The following is a 24,691-nucleotide window of genomic DNA, read 5'->3' as shown; positions in this document are numbered from 1 at the left end:
GCATCGAAGAAAATTTGTTTCCAAGCTATTTGAAAAAGCAAAGTGCTACAAGCCCATGGACCACATGAGGAAAAGGAGCCCCGCACAGAAAGTTGGGAAAGTTAAGAATAATCTATAAAAAGGTAAATAGTAAATAATAAACAGGACCAAATCAAGAGAGAAAGAAAATGTTGATGGTTTTGAAAATAAAGACGAAAGATTAATTTAGAAGATAAGGTGTGATTTTTTTAAATCAAAGTACTTTTAATGATCAATTCCCTACAGATAGGGAGAATCCATCCAAGCTCTGTCACTGCATGTGTCATTTTTTAAGATGGTAGACTTATAAAAGAAGTGGACTGACCTAATTTTCCATGCCTAAATCATATGGTAAACTAGAAAGGCAGGAACGTCTTAGACAGTAGTAGCCACAAGGCAACTTGTTCAGTGCTTTTAACTAGCATTTTTACCAGCTCCTTTTCCATTATGAACTGCCCCTCACTTCACATTTACTGTCTTATGTCTCGAAGTGTGCATCTCTTTGTTCTTATACATCTCATTATCTGCAACCCTGTTTTCTTTTGACTAAACAGGTATTTGTCACCATATCTATCACACTTTTGTAAGCCTTACTATTGAATTTTTCTTTTCATATGCTGCAATCTGGTTCCGTGCATCTGCCAACACTATTGAGGTTGCAGTCGACCTTTATTCTCATTTAGATTATCCAATATATTTTTTTTTTTTACAAATCTGAGCTATACACAGAAATTTATGTAAATCTACACTTTGTAGTTTTTGTCTGTAACGGATTCCAAAAAAGCCAAGAGAACCAAAATAATGAGGAAGAGACCAAGCATCCATGTAGGCTACAGCCGAGATCATCTATAAACTAGGGGTTTTGACAAGGGAAAATATACCTTTGGGTGATACTGTGTTCTCCAAGGATTTTCCTGTTGGGCTAGAATGAGGAATCAAATACTACATAACTGGATATACCAAAAAAATATTGTGGAATCCAATACTGTACTGTACAACAGAATATACCAAAGAAATAGGGGAATCCAATACTTTATTAACAGAATATACCAAAGAAATAGGGGAATCCAATGCTGTATTAACAGGATATACCAAAGAAATATTTTCTTTCTTTCCTATGGCTTGTATATTGATTTGCAAGCATGTACAATGGAGAACCATGGGTTCAGGTTTTCAAAACTCGTCACGAACACCTCTAAACTACACGTCATCCATTGAGAGCCATTTAATTGCTAGGAAAATAACAAGGCTTTATGCTATTGAAAGATATTTTTTTCCTATAAGAGTAGGCCCCATTTATAACCCACCTCATTATACTCTGGTCTAGAAAGGCAGGAAGACCTTCGGGACTTCGTAGGACCCTGAGAAAATAGGGTTTTCCTTTGTTGAAGCCCCATTTGTGGGTTAGGAATTGTGTAGCCCCAAGAACTAGTACAAGAATATTAGAAAAGTATTTATGAACTACAAAGACAGGTTACCTACATAACAATGAGCATAAGAATAACCAATACTGTATTTGAATCACATGAGTGGGAATCAAGCCCCAAGAGAGCGAATCTCCAACAGGGAGACTAGATTTCCATCATGGCATATATGCTAAAAGGCTTGTTCGAGGATCCCTCCCGCTGCCAGGCTACCTTCAGAAGACTTTCAGTATCCTGTAACTCAGTTTCCAGATTAGACAATGGTCAGCAATTATCCCAAGGAGGTTGTAAAGCCAAAATAGAGAGGATCTGAACTGTGAAGAACTTTTCATTCTTTGCCAGAAAGAGAAGACTCCTGGTCAGTATCAGGAAATTGCCAGGAGGGAGTGCTAGGAACTGCTCCTCCTCTGCATGTTACAATTAATTTGCAGAATCTTGCTCCAAAGATTATGGTTATTAAAAATACTGTCTTCTGTGAGAGCTCTTTTAGATTAATAATGTTATCTAATTAAGCCAAGAAATCAAACATTTGTTGGTAAAAGTTGGTCGAAAAAGGCATTTGTAGATAAAAAGAAAAAAAATTGTATTCTTTTAAACCATGTCCAAATCTAAATTCACATCAAAAGCCTGCTTGAAAAGGACTTCATGACAGACGTTCTTCTTCATCTTCTTGCTTCGAGAAGATTCTCAGACCTTGATCTGCAATGTTGGTCCTCAATGCTGGCTTTTTCCATTTTGGACCCTTTGATCTCTCCCTCAATTTACATGATCATTCATGGAGACATGTCCTGGTGGTGTTGGGGAAGTCACTCAGAGAGGAGACAAATTGTTCCATCTCGCTGGGAAGGTAATGAAAGCGAGCCTCTCATGCCTGAAGTTAGGCTCTTCAGTAGAGAGGCCCTCCCAGCTCCTCAACAAGTGGGAAGAGAGAGGTGGAAGGAATAACTATAATTGCACTGGGGTTTGATGCCCCCGTTCCACTGTGTAGATTTAACACCCAGCCAGAAGCTGGAAAATGCCCGCTCTTTTAAGATATGATTAATTTCCTACACACTAATATAATTTATATATACATGGGTCCAAATAAATGTAAGTTTCATGGATATGAATTGATCTTAGAATATAGATCATAATGTCCCCTAATAGAATATACCTGGGACTGTTTACACAGCATATGAAATATGACTATAAAAACTGTTCCCATAATAAATTGTATTTGCATCATGATAATTAAAAGTTTCACGAATGTATAATTGTTCACTACACCACTTATACTTATAATGGAAGAGATGTCTCTGAGACTGGGTATATACCGTATTTACTTTTATCTACCTGTGGCAATGTAAAAAAATAATTTAGGCTTCATGAATATTCATAAATATTAGATAAACATTAATTAAACTTATAAGTGTAATGGGTCAGTATGCTCAGTTATTAGCCAAATATGAGATAATGAGATGACTGAAGGCTGCTTGAATATATGGAATTTTCAATATGCCACCAAAACTCAAATTTAATTCTACATCAGTCTATATACATGTGTACCACCATCAGAAAAAGTAACAGACTTCAACCATTAGAAACTCCAAATTACATATACATGGGTCTTTATACCAATGTATGTATAATTGCTATATAGTAATTCAGAACATACGACCACATAGGCTCTTCAACCTTTCCTCTGTTGTGCACCAAAATGACACCAAAGTGACTTATTTTGATAAAATCATGTGGCAATAAAATTAAAACTTAGGTAAGAAAGGATATTCTTAAAGAAATAGTAAATCGAGAGTAGAGCAGCAGTAAAGTGACTTAAAAAATTGTTTCCGTTAAATAAAGGGCTACATTGTGAGTAACTTGCACTGCAAGAGTGTGTGGGGGTGCAGCAAGAATGTGCGGTGACTCCACTAAGAGTGTGTTGGGGGGGGGGGTCATTTGCTCAGAGAATGTAGGAGAGGGCTCACAAATAAAGTGGCTGGCACACAGAAAGAATGGTAGGCCCTGAAAGAGAGTGGTGGGGGCCCACAGAGAGATTGATTGGTTTGAGGTTTTCTGGCATCCTCCCACAGAGAAAGAGGGAGAGAAAGAAACAGAGAGGGAATGTGAGAGAGCGAGAGAGTAGCAGGGGCACACAGACAAAGTGCAATTCTTAAGTTTGAGTCATGAGTAATGAAGAGATGCAACAGATGTGTGTAATGAAAAATCATATTTATACTAGGGCTAAAGTTATGAATTGCCTGGAAGGTGCATTATTTATACCTTAAGAAAATATCTGGGAAATTTTTTAAAGTAATTTGCATATCAAATATTTTTGCCTGTGTGCTGCTTTCGACTTCTTTGAGAGGAATTTAAATTTTTAACACAAGGCATGATACTGAACTGGGAACATACATCACTCAGATGTTCATCCATTGAATTTTACTTTTTTTTTTTTTTTTTTTTTTTATAAATTTTTGTCCTTTGATGTAGTTTGTAATCATTGTTTTCTGTTTCATTGCAATCAAGAGGGCTCAAGTAAGTACTGTTGAAGTTTTAGTTTTATGTATTTTGTGCTTTTTAAGAGTTATGTTATTCTTCTCTGTTATAATGCCCTTACAATCAGAATTGTCTAAAGCTTATATAATTGTATGAGTTTCACTTATGCATGTAATTTGACTCTTCGTTATATAATCTCAGTGGCAGAAATTTAAAACTATAGCATCTACTTCTGAAAAAAAAAAATGGTGAGCAAAAGCATAATAAGAATTGAGAATCTTGATCTAGCATTGTATAATCTAACATTGATTTTCAAATCTTATGGTTCAACGGTCATACTAACCATATCTTTTTAGAATAAGAATTAGGTCTCCACAGACAAAACGAAGTACTATTCATATGGGTTATTTTATAGAGGTTCTGACTGAAAATACTGTAGGAATTCAAAATTATATGATTGAGAATTAATGAACTCTAAAATTTGAGACTTCAGTCGACTATTTTTTCCAACAGGGGATGACCTGGTGAAAGTGGATACTCCTGACATCTTGAGTGAAGAGGAATACAGAGAGTTCTGGATTGCCTTCGATCACGATGAAATCAGAGTTGGGAAAGGTGGAGAGTGGGAGCCACTCATGATGTGCCCCATTCCAGAACCTTTTGGAATCACCCACTTTGGTTACTCCACAGGATGGGGTGCTGTTGGCTGGTGGCAGTTCCACAGTGAGTAGTATTTCCTTACTCATCATAATACTGTACAATTAGATTCTTTTTGTTTGCAAACTCTCAAGTAAATGAATCTTTCAAAAATTATATTTCACCCTAGGTTTGGTTGTTAATTTTGCCATATGTAAAAATTGTTCATAAACTGTTTAAGCCCAAATACCGTAGAGTACTTTATATTTTGTAAATGAACATAAATTACATTATTTTTGTTTGCAAAGACATAAGCAAATGAATTGAAAAATTATATTTGACTGTACGTTTGCTTATCAATTATGTCATATGTAAGAATTGTTCATAAACTGTTAAGACCAAATTCTGTAAAATATTGAAAATCTTGCAGATGAACGTAAATTACACAGTGATGACAGCTTGACCTATCAGTTCGAGCCAGCCTACGGCGACACATTCCGCTTCAGCGTCGCCTGCAGCAATGACGCCCATTTGGCTTTAACATCAGGACCAGAAGAGACCACACCTATGTATGAGATCTTCATTGGTGGTTGGGAAAACCAGAAGTCGGCTATTCGGCTTAGTAAAGGTAAAATAATTTTGGTTTATCTATGAGCTCTTTTGCTGGACATAAAATTTCACTCGAATATTGCAAGAATTAAGTTTTTGAGGTTTCATAATGCTTTCTGAAAAGCTGATTAAAACTGGTTTAACAGGCTTTGAGCATGAGTTTTTCGAACAGTCCAATGAGTATACTACTGTATATATTGAAATTAAAGGTTTACTTCAGTCAAATGATTTTACCCCAGACAGGGGACAAAGCTTTATTTTCCGGAAGCTGAGGAATTGTATTGATGACATCATTTAGCACTTATTTATGAGATTTGATTTTAACTATGAATAAAATTGTGTAGATAGTAAGCTTTTTAAATATTTAACTTAGCCGGTGAATATATAATAGCTGCTGCTCCAGCGGCTCGACAGAAAACACACACAAAAACTCGCGAGCGATCGCTATGAAGGTTGCGGGTGTGCCCACCAGCGCCAACTATCGGCCAGATACCGCATATACATGTAAACAGACCCAATTTCTTTCTCTGTCGGCCTTAACGACAAGACGTATCAATACTCGCTGTATAACCTGGAGTTTTCTCAACATATTTGGTGAAGTACTTCCTTTTGGTTTGAGCTTTCGCAGTGCAGGTGTTTTATCTTCAACTTAAATCTTGAACTCGTTTTTGGATAGATTTAATTTTTGATGACTTTGGATTGTTTTTTGGACTTTCTTTGACTTTTAAATGGCCGACCCTTCCCTTAGTACGGAAGTGTGTTTTAGGCTTTTAGCAATTATCTTATCACGTTATAAATAGATTTTCCTCTATATATTTTATATCTCAACCGCCTTTATTAGGCCTCTTCGATTAGCTTTCCATTTATAATAAACATCAAGATAAATTTTAATGATTTATTTATATGCGACCTTTCCTATTCCTCTAATCCGAGAGTAGGCGGTCCTAACTTGGAAACCGAAGTTAAACAACATTGAGCCCTTTCAATCGTAAATAACTTTTACAGAGCAAATGATTTAAAACTTATTATATGAATATTTTTTAGTAGATATTTCATGAAAGATTTTCTTTGAATAGTCTTCGTACTGTTTCAAAGATGAACTAACGTTTAGTTTATTTATGCTACGCAGTTTGCGCTCTATCGTTACGATAGAGAGAGAGAGAGAATCACGGTTTCACTTTGCAGAAAGAGTAAATCAATTCTGACGTTTTGTTCATTCTTCTTTCAAACTTAAATGTTTTAAATACTATTTTAAAGGAACTTGTTAATTGAAAAACCTTTCAGTTTTTTCCTTTGGTCAAATAACCTGTTTATTGACGAAAGGTAAGTGGGCTCTTCTCTTCGGTGCGAAATCAGAGAGAGAGAGAGAGAGAGAGAGAGAGAGAGAGAGAGAGAGAGAGAGAGAGAGAGAGAGAGAGAGAGAGACGGAGAGAGAGAGAGGAAGAGAGAACGTTCCGATCTTTATTCTCGTCCCAAGCGAGTAACGTTGTTCTCGAGTTTACTCTCGTCCCTAGTCTCTGTACGGGGAGAAAGGATAAAACGTTTTTAGTTTTTATTCTCGTCCCAAGGCACTGTACGGTGAGAGATTGAAAACGTAGTTTTGAATGAACTAGTGTTTAGTCTCCTTCCCAGCCACTGATTTTTTTATCTTAATATATGTTTACTGTTTTTTGCTTGTATTAATGTGCTTACATTATACGACTTATTTCGCAATTATAACCTTTTGATGAGGGTAGAATTGCGTGCTTCAGGTAGTAATCAGTTTTATTCATACCTAATGTGAATTGTTGAAAAATTCGATTTCAGTGAAGTAAGTGCAAAACAGAAAATCGTAGTGATAAAGTGATAATTGCGCAAAGTGTTATCAGTGTTGCGACCGAGGGTTCGTCTGTTCGTGCCTGTCGTTCGCCTAGTCCGAGACCTCTTGCAAGCTCCCAAGCCCAGGGGAGAAGTAATGTCGTACGACTTATGGGTTCGAGAGGACTTGATCAGCGAACAAACGTTCCCTCTATGGTTTCAGGCGTGTCTCATCAACACCGCCCCTACCATAAGACGAGCGAGACGATTTTCTCCTCGTCATCCGAAGGCTTTTCGCATAAGAAACCGTGGAACAAGGTTTCGAGGCCCTTTAAGCGAAAGTCAGTCCTTTCAGGACAGGTCCAGCGTCCTGTTTGTAGCAATTAGGACAGCTCTGACCCTATGCAGTCATCGGAAGACTGCTCGCCGCCTAAACAAAAGCGTAACACAGGCTCCGAGAGTCTTTTTGTAGGCAAGGTTTTGCAGTCACAGACGTTACCCTCGTCTCTTACCGCAACCATTCCCGTTGATCCTAAATGGGTTGTACGGCAAGACATGCAGAATAAGCTTGCCTCTCTTATGGAGGACTATTCTGTTGAGCAGGTTCACGATGATCCTCGCCGCTTAGCTGATCGAGATCTTGGCCGTCAGCCGCCCAAACGATCCTTTGCTCGTCCTGTTGACATTGACGTTACAAAGTCACGTCAATCGTGTTTTGTAGAGCCTCACTCGATGCAGTCCCGTGTTGACTCTCAGCCGCTTGTGGACGTTCAGCCGCTGCCGCTTGCTCTTGTTGACGTTCAGGACGTTCACCAACCAGCATAGTTGACTTGTTTTGACGTTGAGCGTCAAGCACCGCAGTCAAGAGTTGTTTTGACTGCTCAGTCTAAGCAGTCAAGGCAGTCTCGAGTTGACGTCGAACGTCCTCCCGCACCTGTTGTTGTTACTGGTCAGTCCTTTAAGCAGTTACATGACATAGCGTCCTTGACTGATACTGTTGCTCCTTTGCGTGTGGACTCTGCTTGTCAAGCATTGCCACCACAGCAGGTCTCTCCCTTGCTTGAGACTCGGCTATTGTCGGACAAGGTTCCTTCAGATGAGGAAGTTGCTGATCCCCCTCCTACTGATATTCCCTTGAGGACTCTGTCAGACGGAGAGGAGCCTAAAGCTGCTCAGCCCTCTATGGAATTTAAATAAATCATGCTGATTTTTAAGGATCTTTGTCCGGATCTTTTTGTAACTGCTGCTCCTCGTTCGCCTAAACGTCAGACTTTACACTAGGCCTAGCTACCTCGAAGCCGTTGTTTTATAAGCTAGTGCTCTCTCGCTCTTCTAAGAGAGCTTTACGTTTGCTAGGCGACTGGTTAATCACCAGGAGGAGTTTGGGGGAGACAGCCTTTGCTTTCCCTACTTTTAAGCTGGCTTATAGAGCGAGAGTCTGATATGACACGGGAGAAGTTCTCGGCTTGGGAGTTCCTGCCTCTGCCCAGATAGACTTCTCAAACCTCATAGACTCTCCCTGGCGCCTGGCCATGAGACGCTCCAAGATTTTTTGGTCGACTTCAGAGCTAGACCATCTCCTGTTAGGAGTTTTTTTCGAGCGTTTGAAGTTTTGCTGTACAATTATGTCATGCATAAACAAGGCTTTCAGGGATGGCTCCAATGATCTGACAACTACGTTCTCTGCAGGAACAAGTCCCTCAGGGATGGCTCCAATGATCTGGCAGCCATGTTCACTGCAGGAGTACGTAAGAGGCAAGTGCGCTCAATGTGTTCATTGTCAAGACAAACTTCACGATGAAGTCTACCAGGCTGTCTTGACAGCATTAATGGAAGGCGACCGGATGGTCTCTCTCGACCTTCAGGAGGCATACTTCCACATTCCTATACACCCGGATTCCCAACCGTTTCTGAGGTTTGTTTACAGGAATGTGGGGTACCAGTTTCGAGCCCTGTGCTTTGGCCTCAGTCCTGCTCCTCTCATGTTTACGAGGCTCATGAGGAATGTGGCAAAATCCCTCCATCTATCGGGGATCCGAGCCTCCCTGTACTTGGACGACTGGCTTCTCAGAGCATCGTCCAGTCTTCGCTGTCTGCAGGATCTACATTGGACGTTGAGTCTGGCCAGGGAGTTGGGACTTTTGGTCAACCTAAAAGTCCCAACTGATCCCATCCCAGATTATTCTATATTTGGGGATGGAGATTCGCAGTCCAGTTTTTTCGGGCTTTTCCGTCTGCCACCCGAATAGAACAAGCCCTGCTCGAAGTCCAACTAATGCTGAAAAAAGAACGTTTGTTCAGTCAGGAGTTGGAACAGTCTCGTAGGGACTCTCTCATCCCTGGAGCAGTTTGTCTCACTAGGGAGACTACACCTTCTGCCTCTCCGGTTCCATCTAGCCTCTCACTGGAACTAGGACAAGACGTTAGAGACGGTATCATTCCCAGTCTCCGAACCAGTAAAGGCATGCCTGAAATGGTGGGACAGCAATATCAGTCTGAGAGAGGGACTATCCCTAGCAGTCAAGAACCCAAACCACGTGTTGTTCTCAGACGCGTCGGATTTGGGTTGGGGTGCGACCCTGGACGGTCGGGAATGCTCGGGTCTGTGGACCTCAAGTCAGAAGAGCATGCACATCAACGGCAAGGAACTATTAGCAGTCCACTTGGCCTTGATGATATTCGAAAGCTTCTTCGAAACTAAGTGGTAGAGGTCAACTCAGACAACACCACAGCTTTGGCGTACATCTCCAAGCAAGGAGGCACACACTCCTTCACGCTGCACGAGATCGCAAGGGACCTTCTCTTATGGTCAAGAAATCGAGGCATCTCCCTGTTGACGAGATTCATCCAGGGGGACTTGAACGTCTTGGCAGACTGTCTCAGTCGGAGGGGTCAGGTGATACCCACGGAATGGACCCTCCACAAGGACGTGGGCAAGAGTCTTTGGGCTACTTGGGGTCAACCCACTATAGACCTCTTTGCCTCCTCGTTGACCAAAAGGTTACCAATCTATTGCTCTCCAGTCCTAGATACAGAAGCAATCCACATAGACGCGTTTCTACTGGATTGGTCTCTTCTGGACTTATATGCATTCCCACCATTCAAGATAGTCAACAAGGTACTGCAGAAGTTCGCCTCTCACGAAGGGACAAGGTTGACGTTGGTTGCTACCCTCTGGCCCGCGAGAGAGTGGTTCACCGAGGTACTTCAATGGCTGGTAGACTTTCCAAGAAGTCTTCCTCTAAGGGTAGATCTGTTACGTCAGCCCCACGTAAAGAATGTCCATCAAAGCCTCCCCGCTCTTCGTCTGACTTCCTTCAGACTATCGAAAGACTCTCAAGAGCTCGAGGCTTTTCGAAGGAGGCAGCCAGTGCGATTGCAAGAGCGAGGAGAGCTTCTCCCATTAGAGTATACCAGTCGAAGTGGGAAGTCTTTCGAGACTGGTGCAAGTCAGCATCTGTGTCCTCGTCCAGTACCTCTGTAGCCCAAATCGCAGATTTTCTTTTACATCTGAGAAAGGTTCGCTCCCTTTCAGCTCCCACGATTAAGGGCTACAGGAGCATGTTGGCTTCGGTCTTTCGACATAGAGGCTTAGATCTTTCCAACAATAAAGATCTCCAAGATCTCCTTAAGTCTTTCGAGACCTCTTAAGGAACGTCGTTTGGCAACTCCTGGATGGAACTTAGACGTGGTCCTAAGCTTCCTCATGTCAGACAGGTTTGAGCCATTACATTCAGCCTCCCTGAAGGATCTCACCCTCAAGACACTTTTCCTAGTGTGCTTGGCTTCGGCTAAAAGGGTCAGTGAACTTCATGCCTTCAGTAAGAACATCGGCTTTTCTACAGAAAAAGCCACTTGTTCACTTCAACTTGGTTTCCTGGCCAAAAATGAACTGCCTTCTCGTCCTTGGCCTAAATCTTTTGATATTCCTTGCTTATCAGAGATCGTAGGCAACGAATTGGAAAGAGTATTATGTCCTGTTAGAGCTCTTAAGTTCTATTTAGCTCGTACTAAGTCATTACGAGGTAAATCTGAGGCATTATGGTGCTCAGTTAAGAAACCATCATTGCATATGTCAAAGAATGCTTTGTCATATTTTATCAGATTTTTAATACGAGAAGCTCATTCTCACTTGAATGAGAGAGACCGATGTTTGCTTAAGGTTAAGACGCACGAAGTTAGAGTTATAGCAACCTCAGTGGCCTTCAAGCAAAATAAATCTCTGCAAAGTATTATGGACGCGACTTTTTGGAGAAGCAAGTCAGTGTTCGCGTCATTTTACTTAAAAGATGTCCAGACTCTTTACGAGGACTGCTACACACTGGGTCCATTCGTTGCAGCGAGTGCAGTAGTGGGTGAGGGTTCTACCACTACATTACCCTAATTCCAATATCCTTTTTAATCTGTCTCTTGAAATGTTTTTAATATTGTTTTTTGGGTTGTACGGAAGGCTAAGAAGCCTTTCGCATCCTGATTGATTTGGCGGGTGGTCAAAGTCATTTCTTGAGAGCGCCCAGATTAGGGGTTTGATGAGGTCCTGTTGTATGGGTTGCAGCCCTTAATACTTCAGCTTCTGGGAGTCTTTCAGCATCCTAAGAGGATCGCTGGGCTTCGTGAGGAAGACAGACTAATAAGGCAGAGTAATCGTCTAAGTCGACTTCCTTACCAGGTACCTTTATATATTTGGGTTTTGTTATGATATAACTGTCAAAAACTCTAAGCATATACGCTGTAAACTTAATTAACTCTGGTCTCTACCCACCACCATGGGTGTGAATCAGCTATTATATATTCACCGGCTAAGTTAAATATTTAAAAATGATATTTTAATTATAAAATAAATTTTTGAATATACTTACCCGGTGAATATATAAATTAAAGGCCCCCCCTTCCTCCCCGATAGAGACCCAGCGGGATGAGAAAAATTGGGTCTGTTTACATGTATATGCGGTATCTGGCCGATAGTTGGCGCTAGTGGGCACACCCGCAACCTTCATAGCGATCGCTCGCGAGTTTTGTGTTTTTTTCTGTCGAGCCGCCAGAGGCTCAGCTATTATATATTCACCGGGTAAGTATATTCAAAAATTTATTTTATAATTAAAATATCATTTTTAAGTAATTATTCTGAAATTTTAACGGCAGTTGAAAATGGAACCAAAACGGGTAAGCTGAATGATATTGTTAAACGGCAATGTGCACCATTCTTTAGTTATTTTGCTCTTTATTCTAGTTTCGTTAGCAACAGGAAATTGCGTATCACTGATGATCAAAGCACTTGGCTCATGCAAGCCAAACTTGCATTGCACAAATTCAGCATTCAAGAATGCTTGCTTGTTATTAACGAAGGTAGTTCCCTCACCAATAAAACTGGATTTGTAAATGAAAGTCCAATGGTCTGCTGTCTACCAAATACTTATCATAAGATCACTACATTATAATTCTCTTACTAGATAAAGGTTTCATTAAAATATGAATATCCAAAAGGAACATTTACAAGAAAATTGCAAGGGTTGTGACAAACGACTACAGTATTTTCATTACAATGGAACCCCCTGGGTCCGATGTAATTGTTTGATGCTCCCTGTATTTCTATGGAAACTTGTGGGTTAATATCTTAATCCCATGATTTTCAAACCTTAATGGCAGACTTTTAACATGATTGAATTTTCCTGAACTATTTGCTTTCCATTAGAGTAATCCATACGATGTAGTGTGTGCACTTTGTTTTTTTTATACAAATCCTTTGCAGTTTATAGATGCATGATGGGAGTTAAATCTGTACTTCTTCCTCCCTTTTTTATACTACAAAGAATGCAATCAGTGCCGAAAAGGTAAGTACGGTGAAATTTTGTGGGATGCTGAAATTTTGTTATCGTTACAAACCATGTTTAATTCCCTATATTTTTTCAATAATGGAATGCTAATAATTCAGCTAAATGAAGACTGGAAAATGCCTAGAATAAAAGTTACTCTGTAGTTTCTATTGAGAAAATGATTGCACTTCCATTGTAACTGTTTATTATTGAACTATAATTTCATTGTAGTTTTGATAGTAGTCTGAATTCTCATAAGATTAGTGAGTAGCTTTTAATTATGAGCATGTTAAATATGTAGGAGTTGGGTGGGGACGGACCAAAGGTATCCAATGAAAAATAAGACGACACCCATTAATGTCCCATGTACTGCTTCTCTCATGGTACACATCAGGCAAGCATTATTAAATGGTCTTACCTGTACTTAGGAATTGCTTTATGAGTTAAGTTTGAGCCACTGGTGTGGTAAATCTCCTCATTTTGATAATAAACTAAATAGTCTTTAAATTTTCAACTTGCTTTTGGCCCTTTGCTCCACCAACATCTAGTCTCCAACTTTTCCTACGTTCCCACATCCTGATATCTGTCTTGCTGTCTAATATAGTTTAATTCTACTTTTATAGTATAACTGTCTATGGTGTTTGCTTAGTTGCACCTTCTTACCAGTCTATGGCCCAAATTAAATACATCCATCTGATCACTTCCTGAATGGATATGGCAGAAAAATTTAGTATTGTCTGCAGAAAACAGTGCTAATGCATGCTATAGATGAAATTGTTTTACAGGGAGAGGTTTATAGAGGTCTTCCATGGAAGGAACAATGGGCAGTTTTGAGCATGCTAAGTTGTGTGCTAGTCCATTATCTGGCAAAATTTTCTGCAAAGATTTTCCTCAGAGGGATCAAAACATCCAGGATAAGGACTAATAAGCAAGTACTATGAATGTAGTGTGAGGAGGGTAAATCATCTCATTTTATTGAAGTGATTTACATTAGAGATTTTTAAAATCTAAATCTTTCATAAGGAAAAGTAACTTCAGTGTATGCCTTAGTCTATTTTTTTTCCTCGAGATGAAGTATGTAGAGTGCATGCAATTTTCATCAAACTTTATTTGTATTTTTCTCAGTACTGTAAATGTGGCTATACAGGAAAGAACAGAAATGCTTGAATGTTCTTTTATATTGTCTTTAATTATTTAATTTTACTTTCCAAGGTAGCATTTGTTGTCCTCTTGTATTAATTTTCTGGTGGTCATGCATAAGATTTTTAAGCACATATTTTTTTTTTGGGGGGGGGGGAATTATTCTCATCAAGAATGCAATTGAATAGTCATTGTTCTTTAGTCTTCAGTAAAATAAGACTTGGATGGTGAGGGCCTTTTTGTAAATATTGGCATCACAGGTATTATTTTATATCTGCACCTGTTATTATTTGAAAAATTATTGTCATTGTTTGTGAATTTTTATTTTATACAGATTGCAGAAGGATTAGAGCTAGATACTGTACTTGAATGAATTTATATTTGCTGAAATTGTTAAAAGCAATTTGCATAAAAGCTTAGTTTAGTGTCTAGTAAACAATATTATTTCAAGGGAAAGAGCATGATAGTGTGGTTTATTCCACGGCAGGTATTTTTATGAAATTCCTTTTATAACAATGTTTTGTTGCCATTAATTTTTGTTTTATGCTGTGTTGTGTGAAAGAGATTTTAAGATTCAGTTTAATAAGTGAAATGTGTTGTAATTTGTGCTTTACAAAGTGTGAATTAAAATTTTGGGTTTTTTAGAGAGCCAATACTTAAAATTGTCTCTTTTTTTTAGGTGATGATATGATCAAGGTTGACACTCCCGATGCTCTGTGCTGTGATGAGGAACGAAAGTTTTATGTAACCTTCAGGAATGGACACATAAGGGTTGGCTACCAAGATTCTGATCCATTCATGGAGTGGACTGACCCAGAGCCATGGAAGGTTAGAAATTTTATTTTATTTCTGAATATATTGAACATGTGTGATAATATGAGGATGCATCACAACATAGATCAAATAAAAGTTATCAACATCATGATAGCTACTAATATTTACCCCTTTTTATAGTAAGAATGCATATTTTTTCCCATAGGTAACTCATGTTGGATTCTGTACCGGCTGGGGTGCCCAGGGCAAGTGGCAGTTCGAATTCTAAGTACTGTACAGTACAAACACTGTGCTGTATCCTGCTTCCATCAGCCCTAAGCTTCTAGCTTTATTATCTTAAGTAACTGAAATATTTTTATACGCCTGTTGATCATAGCATAAGAAACACCAGTAGTTAAATTTTTAGTTGAGCTTGGTGACTGCTTTGAGGAATGGTTTCTCTCAAATTCTTGAATATAGAATTAAGAAACTTATGTCATTTAGTGTCTTCATTCCTCCTTTGTGGTTTTCATTTAGGTCCGTGTCTGTAAGCCATTGCCTCAATTTGTCAAATTTAATGTCTGCACTGACCAGTAGTGCCGTAAATCCTTTGTTGGCTGGTGTCCGGAGGTTTCTCCTTTATGAAATTTTGCAAACCACCTATTTGTTTAAGGCTTTCTATTGTAAAGAAAAGATAAGCTTAGCTTTTAGAGATCTGTTAGCCATCTACAGTTTTGTGAATATTGAAAATTGGACATGTATTGTAAAGCATACATTCAGGTTCATTATCTTTGGTTCTATATTGCAATTTATCAACTTAAATTTTGACTGTTTTGATTTTGAATATTTTAATAAATGTTTGAAGAGATCACAGAAAGTACTTTAATGCATTATTAGAAAGTGGTAAGCAACTAGCTGCCTCAAAGGTAAGAAATTTCTTAATATCTGAAAATCAAATAAAATTCCAGGGAACTTGTAATCTTTAATTTGGAACCTCAAAAATTAGCTGTGAAAAGTTTCTTTAGTACAGTAACAAATCTTTTATGTGATTAATTATCTTTGCATGGAGTTTGTTATCAAGGTGTGAAAGAACAGAATTTGATTAAAATAAAAAACCTTCTAAATAAAATAGTTGGGCATTAAGTTGCTGTAAATAACAACTGTTCATAAGAAAATATGGTAACAACTCGAACGTAACTTATTTAAAAATGTTTTTCCTAGTTATACAAACCTGAGGTCTTTAATGGGAGTATGATTTCAACGATGCTGGAAACTTGGTTGTTAAAAATTATGAAGAGGTGTCGGAAGTTACTAGCAGGTGGCGAACATATTTTTTGACATGGAACCCCACAAAGTCAAAAGACTGTGAACCACAAGATGAAGGGACCACTTTTCTACCACTTGACCCAAGTGACTAACCGTGTCGGCAATTACATTCCTTTTGCCTGGAATGTACCTTACTATAACTCCATTTCATTGCTCAGTGGAGAATGTGCAGTGATTATTTTTTTCCAGGTAAATGATGGTCTGGTCATTAAAATTAATTGTCCAAAGCTTGAAAGAAATTTTTGTGTAAGATATTGCTGTAAATACCCACAGTACTTAAATTTGCATATTGATGTTTATTTTCATCTTAATTAGATATACACAATTCAGAGTAATGTACTGTATGTGTAATATTCTTGTCTTATCCAAACAGGTAGTTACAGTATGTACATTGGTGTTTAAGACTTTTGCTTTATGCTATTCTGTTTTGAAGAATTAGCGTTAACTATCCTTTTATGTTCTTGAATTAATTTAAAAAAGGGAGGATAATTCTAGATATAAAGAATTAAGCCCTGCCTATGATTAGTAGTACTGGCATGTTTTGCCTGAAGCATATCAGTCTTTGTAACAATGCCACTCAAAGATAAAGTACTGTAATGCAATACACCCTTTATCCATGGATAAAATGATATTTTAATTATAAAATAAATTTTTGAATATACTTACCCGGTGAATATATAATAGCTGCTGCTCAGCGGCTCGACAGAAAACACACTCAAAAACTCGCGAGCGATCGCTATGAAGGTTGCGGGTGTGCCCACCAGCGCCAACTATCAGCCAGATACCACTCCTGCATGTAAACAAACCCTTCAATTCTTCTCGTCCCGCTGCGTCTCTATTGGGGAGGAAGGGAGGGCCTTTAATTTATATATTCACCGGGTAAGTATATTCAAAAATTTATTTTATAATTAAAATATCATTTTTAAATATTTAACTTAGCCGGTGAATATATAATACCTGATTCACACCCAAGGCGGTGGGTAGAGACCAGAGTTAATTAAGTTTACAGCGTATAAGCTAAGAGTTTTTGACAGTTATCAATATAACAAAACCAAAATATATAGGTACCTGGTAAGGAAGTTGACTTAGACGATTACTCTGCCTTGTAAGTCTGTCTTCCTCACGAAGCCCAGCGATCCTCTTAGGATGCTGAAAGACTCCCAGGAGCTGAAGTATGAAGGGTTGCAACCCATACTAACAGGACCTCATCAAACCCCTAATCTGGGCGCTCTCAAGAAATGACTTTGACCACCCGCCAAATCAACCAGGATGCGAAAGGCTTCTTAGCGTTCCGTACAACCCATAAAAAACAATATTAAAAACATTTCAAGAGACAGATTAAAAAGGATATTGGAATTAGGGAAGTGTAGTGGTAGAACCCTCACCCACTACTGCACTCGCTGCTACGAATGGACCCAGTGTGTAGCAGTCCTCGTAAAGAGTCTGGACATCTTTCAAGTAAAATGACGCAAACACTGACTTGCTTCTCCAAAAAGTCGCGTCCATGATACTTTGCAGAGATCTATTTTGCTTGAAGGCCACGGAGGTTGCTATAGCTCTAATTTCGTGCGTCTTAACCTTAAGCAAAGATTGGTCTTCCTCACTCAAGTGGGAATGAGCTTCTCGTATTAAAAATCTGATAAAATATGACAAAGCATTCTTTGACATAGGTAAGGATGGTTTCTTAACCGAACACCATAACGCTTCAGATTTTCCTCGTAATGGCTTAGTACGAGCTAAATAGAACTTAAGAGCTCTAACGGGACATAACACTCTTTCCAGTTCGTTGCCTACGATCTCTGATAAGCAAGGAATATCAAAAGATTTAGGCCAAGGACGAGAAGGCAGTTCATTCTTGGCCAGGAAAGCAAGTTGAAGAGAACAAGTGGCTTTTTCTGTAGAAAAGCCGATGTTCTTACTGAAGGCATGAAGTTCACTGACTCTTTTAGCCGAGGCCAAGCACACCAGGAAAAGAGTCTTAAGAGTGAGATCCTTCAGGGAGGCTGAATGTAATGGCTCAAACCTGTCTGACATGAGGAACCTTAGGACCACGTCTAAGTTCCATCCAGGAGTAGCCAAACGACGTTCCTTAGAGGTTTCAAAAGACTTAAGAAGATCTTGTAGATCTTTATTGTTGGAAAGATCTAAGCCTCTATGCCGGAAGACCGAAGCCAACATGCTCCTGTAGCCCTTGATCGTGGAAGCTGAAAGGGAGCGAACTTTTCTCAGGTGTAAGAGAAAATCAGCGATTTGGGCTACAGAGGTACTGGACGAGGATACAGATGCTGACTTGCACCAGTCTCGGAAGACTTCCCACTTTGACTGGTATACTCTTATGGTAGAAGCTCTCCTCGCTCTTGCAATCGCACTGGCTGCCTCCTTCGAAAAGCCTCGAGCTCTAGAGAGTCTTTCGATAGTCTGAAGGCAGTCAGACGAAGAGCGGGGAGGCTTTGGTGTACATTCTTTACGTGGGGCTGACGTAACAGATCTACTCTTAGAGGAAGACTTCTTGGAAAGTCTACCAGCCATCGAAGTACCTCGGTGAACCATTCTCTCGCGGGCCAGAGGGGAGCAACTAACGTCAACCTTGTCCCTTCGTGAGAGGTGAACTTCTGCAGTACCTTGTTGACAATCTTGAATGGTGGGAATGCATATAGGTCCAGATGAGACCAATCTAGAAGAAATGCGTCTATGTGTATTGCTGCTGGGTCTGGGACTGGAGAGCAATAGATTGGAAGTCTCTTGGTCATCGAGGTTGCAAAGAGGTCTATGGTGGGTTGACCCCAAGTCGCCCAAAGACTCTTGCAGACGTCCTTGTGGAGGGTCCATTCCGTAGGAATTACCTGACCCCTCCGACTGAGGCAGTCTGCTAAGACGTTCAAGTCGCCCTGGATAAACCTCGTTAACAGGGAGATGCCTCGATCTCTTGACCAAATGAGCAGGTCCCTTGCGATCTCGTACAGCGTCAGGGAGTGGGTGCCTCCTTGCTTGGAAATGTATGTCCAGGCTGTGGTATTGTCGGAGTTGATCTCTACCACCTTGTTTCGAAGGAGACTCTCGAATTTCATCAAGGCCAGGTGGACTGCCAAAAGCTCCTTGCCGTTGATGTGCATGCTCTTCTGACTTGAGGTCCACAGACCTGAGCATTCCCGACCGTCCAGGGTCGCACCCCAACCCAAATCCGACGCGTCCGAGAATAGTACGTGGTTTGGGTTCTGAACTGCTAGGGAAAGTCCCTCTCTCAGACTGATATTGTCGTTCCACCAATTCAGGCATGTCTTTACTGGTTCGGAGATCGGGATTGAGATCGCCTCTAACGTCTTGTCCTTTTTCCAGTGAAAAGCTAGATGGAACTGGAGAGGTCGAAGGTGTAGCCTTCCTAGCGAGACAACCTGCTCCAGGGATGATAGAGTTCCTACTAGACTCATCCAATTCCTGACTGAGCAACGTTCTCTCTTCAACATCAGTTGGACTTTGAGCAGGTCTTGCTCTATTCGGGGGGCAGACGGAAAAGCCCGAAAAACTGGACTGCGAATCTCCATCCCTAAATACAGTATAGTTTGGGATGGAATCAGCTGGGACTTTTCCAGGTTGACCAAAAGTCCCAATTCCTTGGTCAGATCCAATGTCCAATGAAGATCCTGCAGACAGCGATGACTGGACGAGGCTCTGAGAAGCCAGTCGTCCAAGTATAGGGAGGTTCGGATTCCCGATAAATGGAGGAATTTTGCTACATTCCTCATAAGCCTCGTAAACACGAGAGGAGCAGGACTTAGGCCAAAGCACAGGGCCCGAAACTGGTAAACCACATTGTTGAAAACAAACCTCAGAAAAGGTTGGGAATCTGAGTGTATGGGGATGTGGAAGTATGCGTCTCTTAGGTCGAGAGAGACCATCCAGTCTCCCTTTCTGACCGCTGCTAAGACTGATTTCGTGGTCTCCATGGTGAACTTTGTCTTCGTAACAAAGACGTTGAGTGCACTGACGTCTAGCACCGGTCTCCAACCTCCTGTCTTCTTCGGTACTAGGAAGAGACGGTTGTAAAACCCCGGTGATTGAAGGTCCGAGACTTTCACCACCGCTCCCTTCTCTAGCAAAAGAGACACTTCTAGTTTCAGGGCTTGTCTCTTTGACTCCTCTCGGTACCTGGGAGAGAGGTCGATGGGGGAAGTCGCTAGAGGAGGTTTGCGTACAAATGGAATTTTGTACCCCTCTCTGAGCAACCTCACAGATTGTTGGTCTGCGCCCCTCTTCTCCCAGGCTTGCCAGAAGTTCTTGAGTCTGGCTCCTACTGCTGTCTGAGGCTGCGGGCAGTCAGACTCTGCCACGTGAGGACTTGGCTCCTCTCTTCTTTCCTCTCTTTCCCTCGGCACGAGTACTTCCCCTGCTGGGAGCTCTGCCACGAAAGGGCGGAATAAATCTGGACGCCGGAGTGTCTATCCTAGGTCTTGCAGAAAAGGATGTCGAAGGAGTCCCTTTGCGAGCAGAGGACGCAACCAAGTCATGGGTGTCCTTCTGCACGAGTGAAGAAGCTATGTCCTTAACTAAATGTTCCGGGAACAAAAACTTAGATAAGGGAGCAAAGAGCAGTTCAGATCTTTGACAGGGAGTAACTCCTGCCGACAGAAAAAAGCAAAGGGACTCTCGCTTCTTTAGGACTCCCGACGTAAAAGAGGAGGAGAGCTCATTGGAACCATCGCGGATGGCTTTATCCATACAGGACATAATAAGTACGGAGACATCTCTATCAGCCGATGAGATTTTCCTACTTAAGGCTCCCAAACACCAGTCAAGGAAGTTGAAAACTTCAAAGGCTCTATAAATGCCTTTCAGCAGATGGTCAAGGTCCGAGGAGGACCAACTAATCTTCAAGCGTCTCATGGCTAGGCGGCGGGGAGAGTCTACAAGGCTTGAGAAGTCGCCCTGGGCAGAGGCAGGGACTCCCAAGCCGAGAACTTCTCCCGTGGCATACCAGACGCTCGATCTAGACGAGAGTTTAGATGGAGGGAAGGCAAAGGCCGTCTTCCCCAAACTCCTCTTGGTTTCCAACCAGTCGCCTAAAAGCCGTAAAGCTCTCTTGGATGAGCGAGAGAGCACAAGTTTTGTAAAGGCTGGCATGTCAGCAGGTACGCCTAGAACAAACTCAGACGGCGGTGAACGAGGAGCAACAGCGACGAAGTGATCGGGAAACAACTCCTTAAAAATTAACATGACTTTCTTAAAGTCCATTGATGGAGGAACTGTTCTGGGTTCGTCTACATCTGAAGGATGATCCTCAGGCTGAGGGTCAGCAACGTCCTCATCTGAAGGATCCTCATCTGAAGGATCCTCATCTGACAACTGCTGAGAAACAAGCAAAGGGGTTGGCAATGCTTGGCACGCAGCGTCCACACGCACTGGTGCATTAGTAGCGGACCAGGACGCAACGTCATGTAACTGCTTGACAGTCTGTGAACTGTCAACAACAACAGGTGCGTGAGGACGCACGGCGTCCACTCGAGACTGTTTTGACTGCCTAGTCTGAGCAGTCAAAACAACTCTAGACTGTGGTGGTTGACGCTCAGCGTCAAAACAAGTCAACTCCGATGGTTGGCGAACGTCCTGAACGTCAACAGGAGCATTAGTAAGTGGCCTAACGTCCAAATGAGGCTGAAAATCCACACGAGACCGCATCGAGTGAGGCTCTACATAACGTGACTGACGTGACTTGGCTACGCCAACGTCAACAGGACGCACAAAGGTTCGTTTGGGCGGCTGAAGGCCAGGATCTCGATGAGATAAACGGCTAGGCTCAACGGGAACCTTATCGGCAGAATAGTCTTCCATAAGGGAGGCGAGCTTAGTCTGCATGTCCTGCAGTATAACCCATTTAGGGTCCACGGGAATGGGTGCGGTAAACGACGGGGTTAACGTCTGAGACGGCACAACCTTGCCTACACCAAGACTTTCTGAGCCTGTGTAACGTTGCTGCTTAGGCGGCGAGCAGTCATCCGATGACTGCAATGGGTCAGAACTGTCCCAATGACTACATCCAGGACGCTGGACCTGTCCTGAAGGGACCGACTTTCGCTTAAGGGGTCTAGAAACCTTGCTCCACGGTTTCTTATGCGAAAAGCCTTCGGAAGACGAGGAGAAAATGGGCTCTCTCGTCTTATGGTAGGGGCGATCTTAGTGAGATACGCCTGATACCATAGAGGGAACGTCTGTTCGCTGATCAAGGCCTCTCGAACCCATAAGTCGTACGACATTACTTCTCCCCTGGGCTTGGGAGCTTGCAAGAGGTCTCGGACTAGGTGAACGACAGGCACGAACAGACGAACCCTCGGTCGCAACACTGTTCACAACACTTTGCGCACTAATCACTTTCCCACTATTTTCCGCTGTGGCACTCTGACACTTAAGCTCTTTAACGTCAGCCATGAGTTGATTACGATCAGTTGCTAACGCTTCAACTCTTTCCCCCAAGGCATGAATAGCACGTAACATGTCTTGCATAGATGGTTCCTGAGTGCCAGAAGGGGGGTTAGGTACAACCACTACAGGGGAAGGATTAGGTTCAGGGGCATGTGGAGAGGAAAAATCTACTGACCTAGAGGAACTCCTCCTTACCCTATCTCTCTCTAGCCTACGTGCATACTTATCGTATTCGAGCCAATCGAATTCCGAAAGGCCCACGCATTCCTCACACCGATCTCCCAATTGACAGGTTTTACCCCGACAATTGGAACAAACAGTATGTGGGTCGAGAGATGCCTTTGGAAGACGCCTATTACAGTCCCTAGCATTACACTTACGAAATCTAGGTACTTGTGAAGGGTCAGCCATTTTGAATTAGTCAAAGAAAGTCCAAAACACAATCCAAGTCATCAACAATTAAATCTGTTCAATAAAGAGTTCAAGAGTTTAAGTTGAGGAAAAACACCTGCACTGCGAAAGCTCAAACCAAAATGAAGTACTTCACCAAATATGTTGAGAAAACTCCAGGTTATACAGCGAGTATTGATACGTCTTGTCGTCAAGGTCGACAGAGAAGAATTGAAGGGTTTGTTTACATGCAGGAGTGGTATCTGGCCGATAGTTGGCGCTGGTGGGCACACCCGCAACCTTCATAGCGATCGCTCGCGAGTTTTTGAGTGTGTTTTCTGTCGAGCCGCTGAGCAGCAGCTATTATATATTCACCGGCTAAGTTAAATATTTAAAAATAAATGTTTATAAGGAAATATAGCAACAGTTCAAATATCACATGTTTAAAGAGTTTTGACAAAGAAAGAACTTACTTTTGGGGAGGTGCTGTGTGGTGTCCAAGGACTTTCCTGATAAAAGCTGCAACAGAAAGTGCAGTACGACATAAATAGCAAAGAAAAATTTTCTCCCCTGCTCTAGAGCCAGTGTGTCAATGCAGGAACTCAGTGAGTATAGGGAAGACCTTGTAAGTTCAGGCTCATTGATCTTGTCACAGCACCTCAGTAGCTGAAAATAGTCTGTTATGAGTGACGTCATGCACGGCTACCCCAAAAAAAAATAGTCATTCCAGTCCTTGCCAGCAAACATATGTCCCAACAAACCCCCCGAACACCAATGTCAAAGGTATATAACAACACTCCAACATCCTGCTCAAGGCTAGGGATGAGTGATGGATTTGGTAATCACACAGCACCTCCATAAAAATAAGATTCTCATTTATCCAAGCTATTTTTGGTGTTAAAGTGAGGTGAAGTCTCCAAGGGTTTAGTTCCAGAATATCAATAAGTACAATAGACTGTTGCCCATTCTAGGAAAACTGTCTGCCACCAAGCCCAATCTACAACTGTGCATGTTCCCAATAGTAAGAAAAGAAACTAACAAGTCTTATTTTTTCCTACCAAGAGTGACCAAAGAATACTGTCTGCCTAAAGGGGCCTGATGATTTGGCCCTTTCTTCTGGGCTACCCCTTCAAGGGTTCTGAAAGACCTAAGTGCTACGCATGCATGTTGTACTGTTGGGATTTATTTCAGGTAGTGTTTATTAACACCCTATGTCTAGACCAACCCATAAAACTGTGACCTGAAATTGCCTTTTAGCAAAGAATGCTATTGTAAAGCAACTTTACTCTCATCAAGGTTTATAGGGATGGAGACAAGATCAGCTTTTTAAAAAAGGAGTCATCAAGATATGGATATCCTCTGTTGAAAGGGACTTATCGATCTGGGTGTTTTTTAAAATGGGCTACCTTCTGAAGAAGTGAATATCTGTAAATATAATTTTAAGGTCGATCCCTGACAGAAGGTGCTATTTTCGGACTAAAGAGCCGAGAAATAAAGTGGGTCCCGACCCTGCCGAGGTTTTGTTTTGGTAAAAAAAAGGAGTCCTGGAATCAGGACTTTTGAAATTGTGCATTAATGAACTAATGGTAGTATTTTGTAATGGTTCTTAAGAGAAATGTTGGAGTTATCCAACCCAACCCAAAACCCAAGAATCCAATTCAAAGACCAAGAAACCACAGGAGTGGATGGCAATGGTCTAAAAGACTGGGTGATCTTATGAAACATATTCGAGTTTAGATCCACATCAGAGAGTTAAGCTTGAGATGATTTGCTAAAACAAATTCTTATGACCATATAGCTGGTGGCTCTGGCTTTCTCTCCTCAATGGGGTGGGCCAGAAATGAAGCCAACAAGCATGGGATTATGACAGGGTGACTGACTCCGCAGAAATACCAC

General features: G+C 41.3%; 1 protein-coding gene across 1 annotated transcript in view; it reads left to right on the top strand.

Moving 5' to 3' along the window:
- Nucleotides 1–15,639, top strand: part of LOC137629534 (uncharacterized) — a 52,846-nt gene extending 37,207 nt beyond the window's left edge. Inside the window, exons 4-7 of the mRNA XM_068360945.1 lie at nt 4,431–4,640; nt 4,984–5,181; nt 14,592–14,740; nt 14,892–15,639. Coding sequence (XP_068217046.1) covers nt 4,431–4,640; nt 4,984–5,181; nt 14,592–14,740; nt 14,892–14,954 — 620 coding nt within the window. The 3' untranslated portion in view covers nt 14,955–15,639. The remainder of the gene's footprint in view (nt 1–4,430; nt 4,641–4,983; nt 5,182–14,591; nt 14,741–14,891) is intronic.
- Nucleotides 15,640–24,691: the final 9,052 nt, after the last annotated feature.

This window comes from Palaemon carinicauda, chromosome 37 (genome assembly GCF_036898095.1).
Source record: "Palaemon carinicauda isolate YSFRI2023 chromosome 37, ASM3689809v2, whole genome shotgun sequence".
Lineage (NCBI taxonomy): Eukaryota > Metazoa > Arthropoda > Malacostraca > Decapoda > Palaemonidae > Palaemon > Palaemon carinicauda.
The sequence above is the reverse complement of the archived record's forward strand: the minus strand, read 5'-3'. Positions and strand labels throughout refer to the sequence as shown.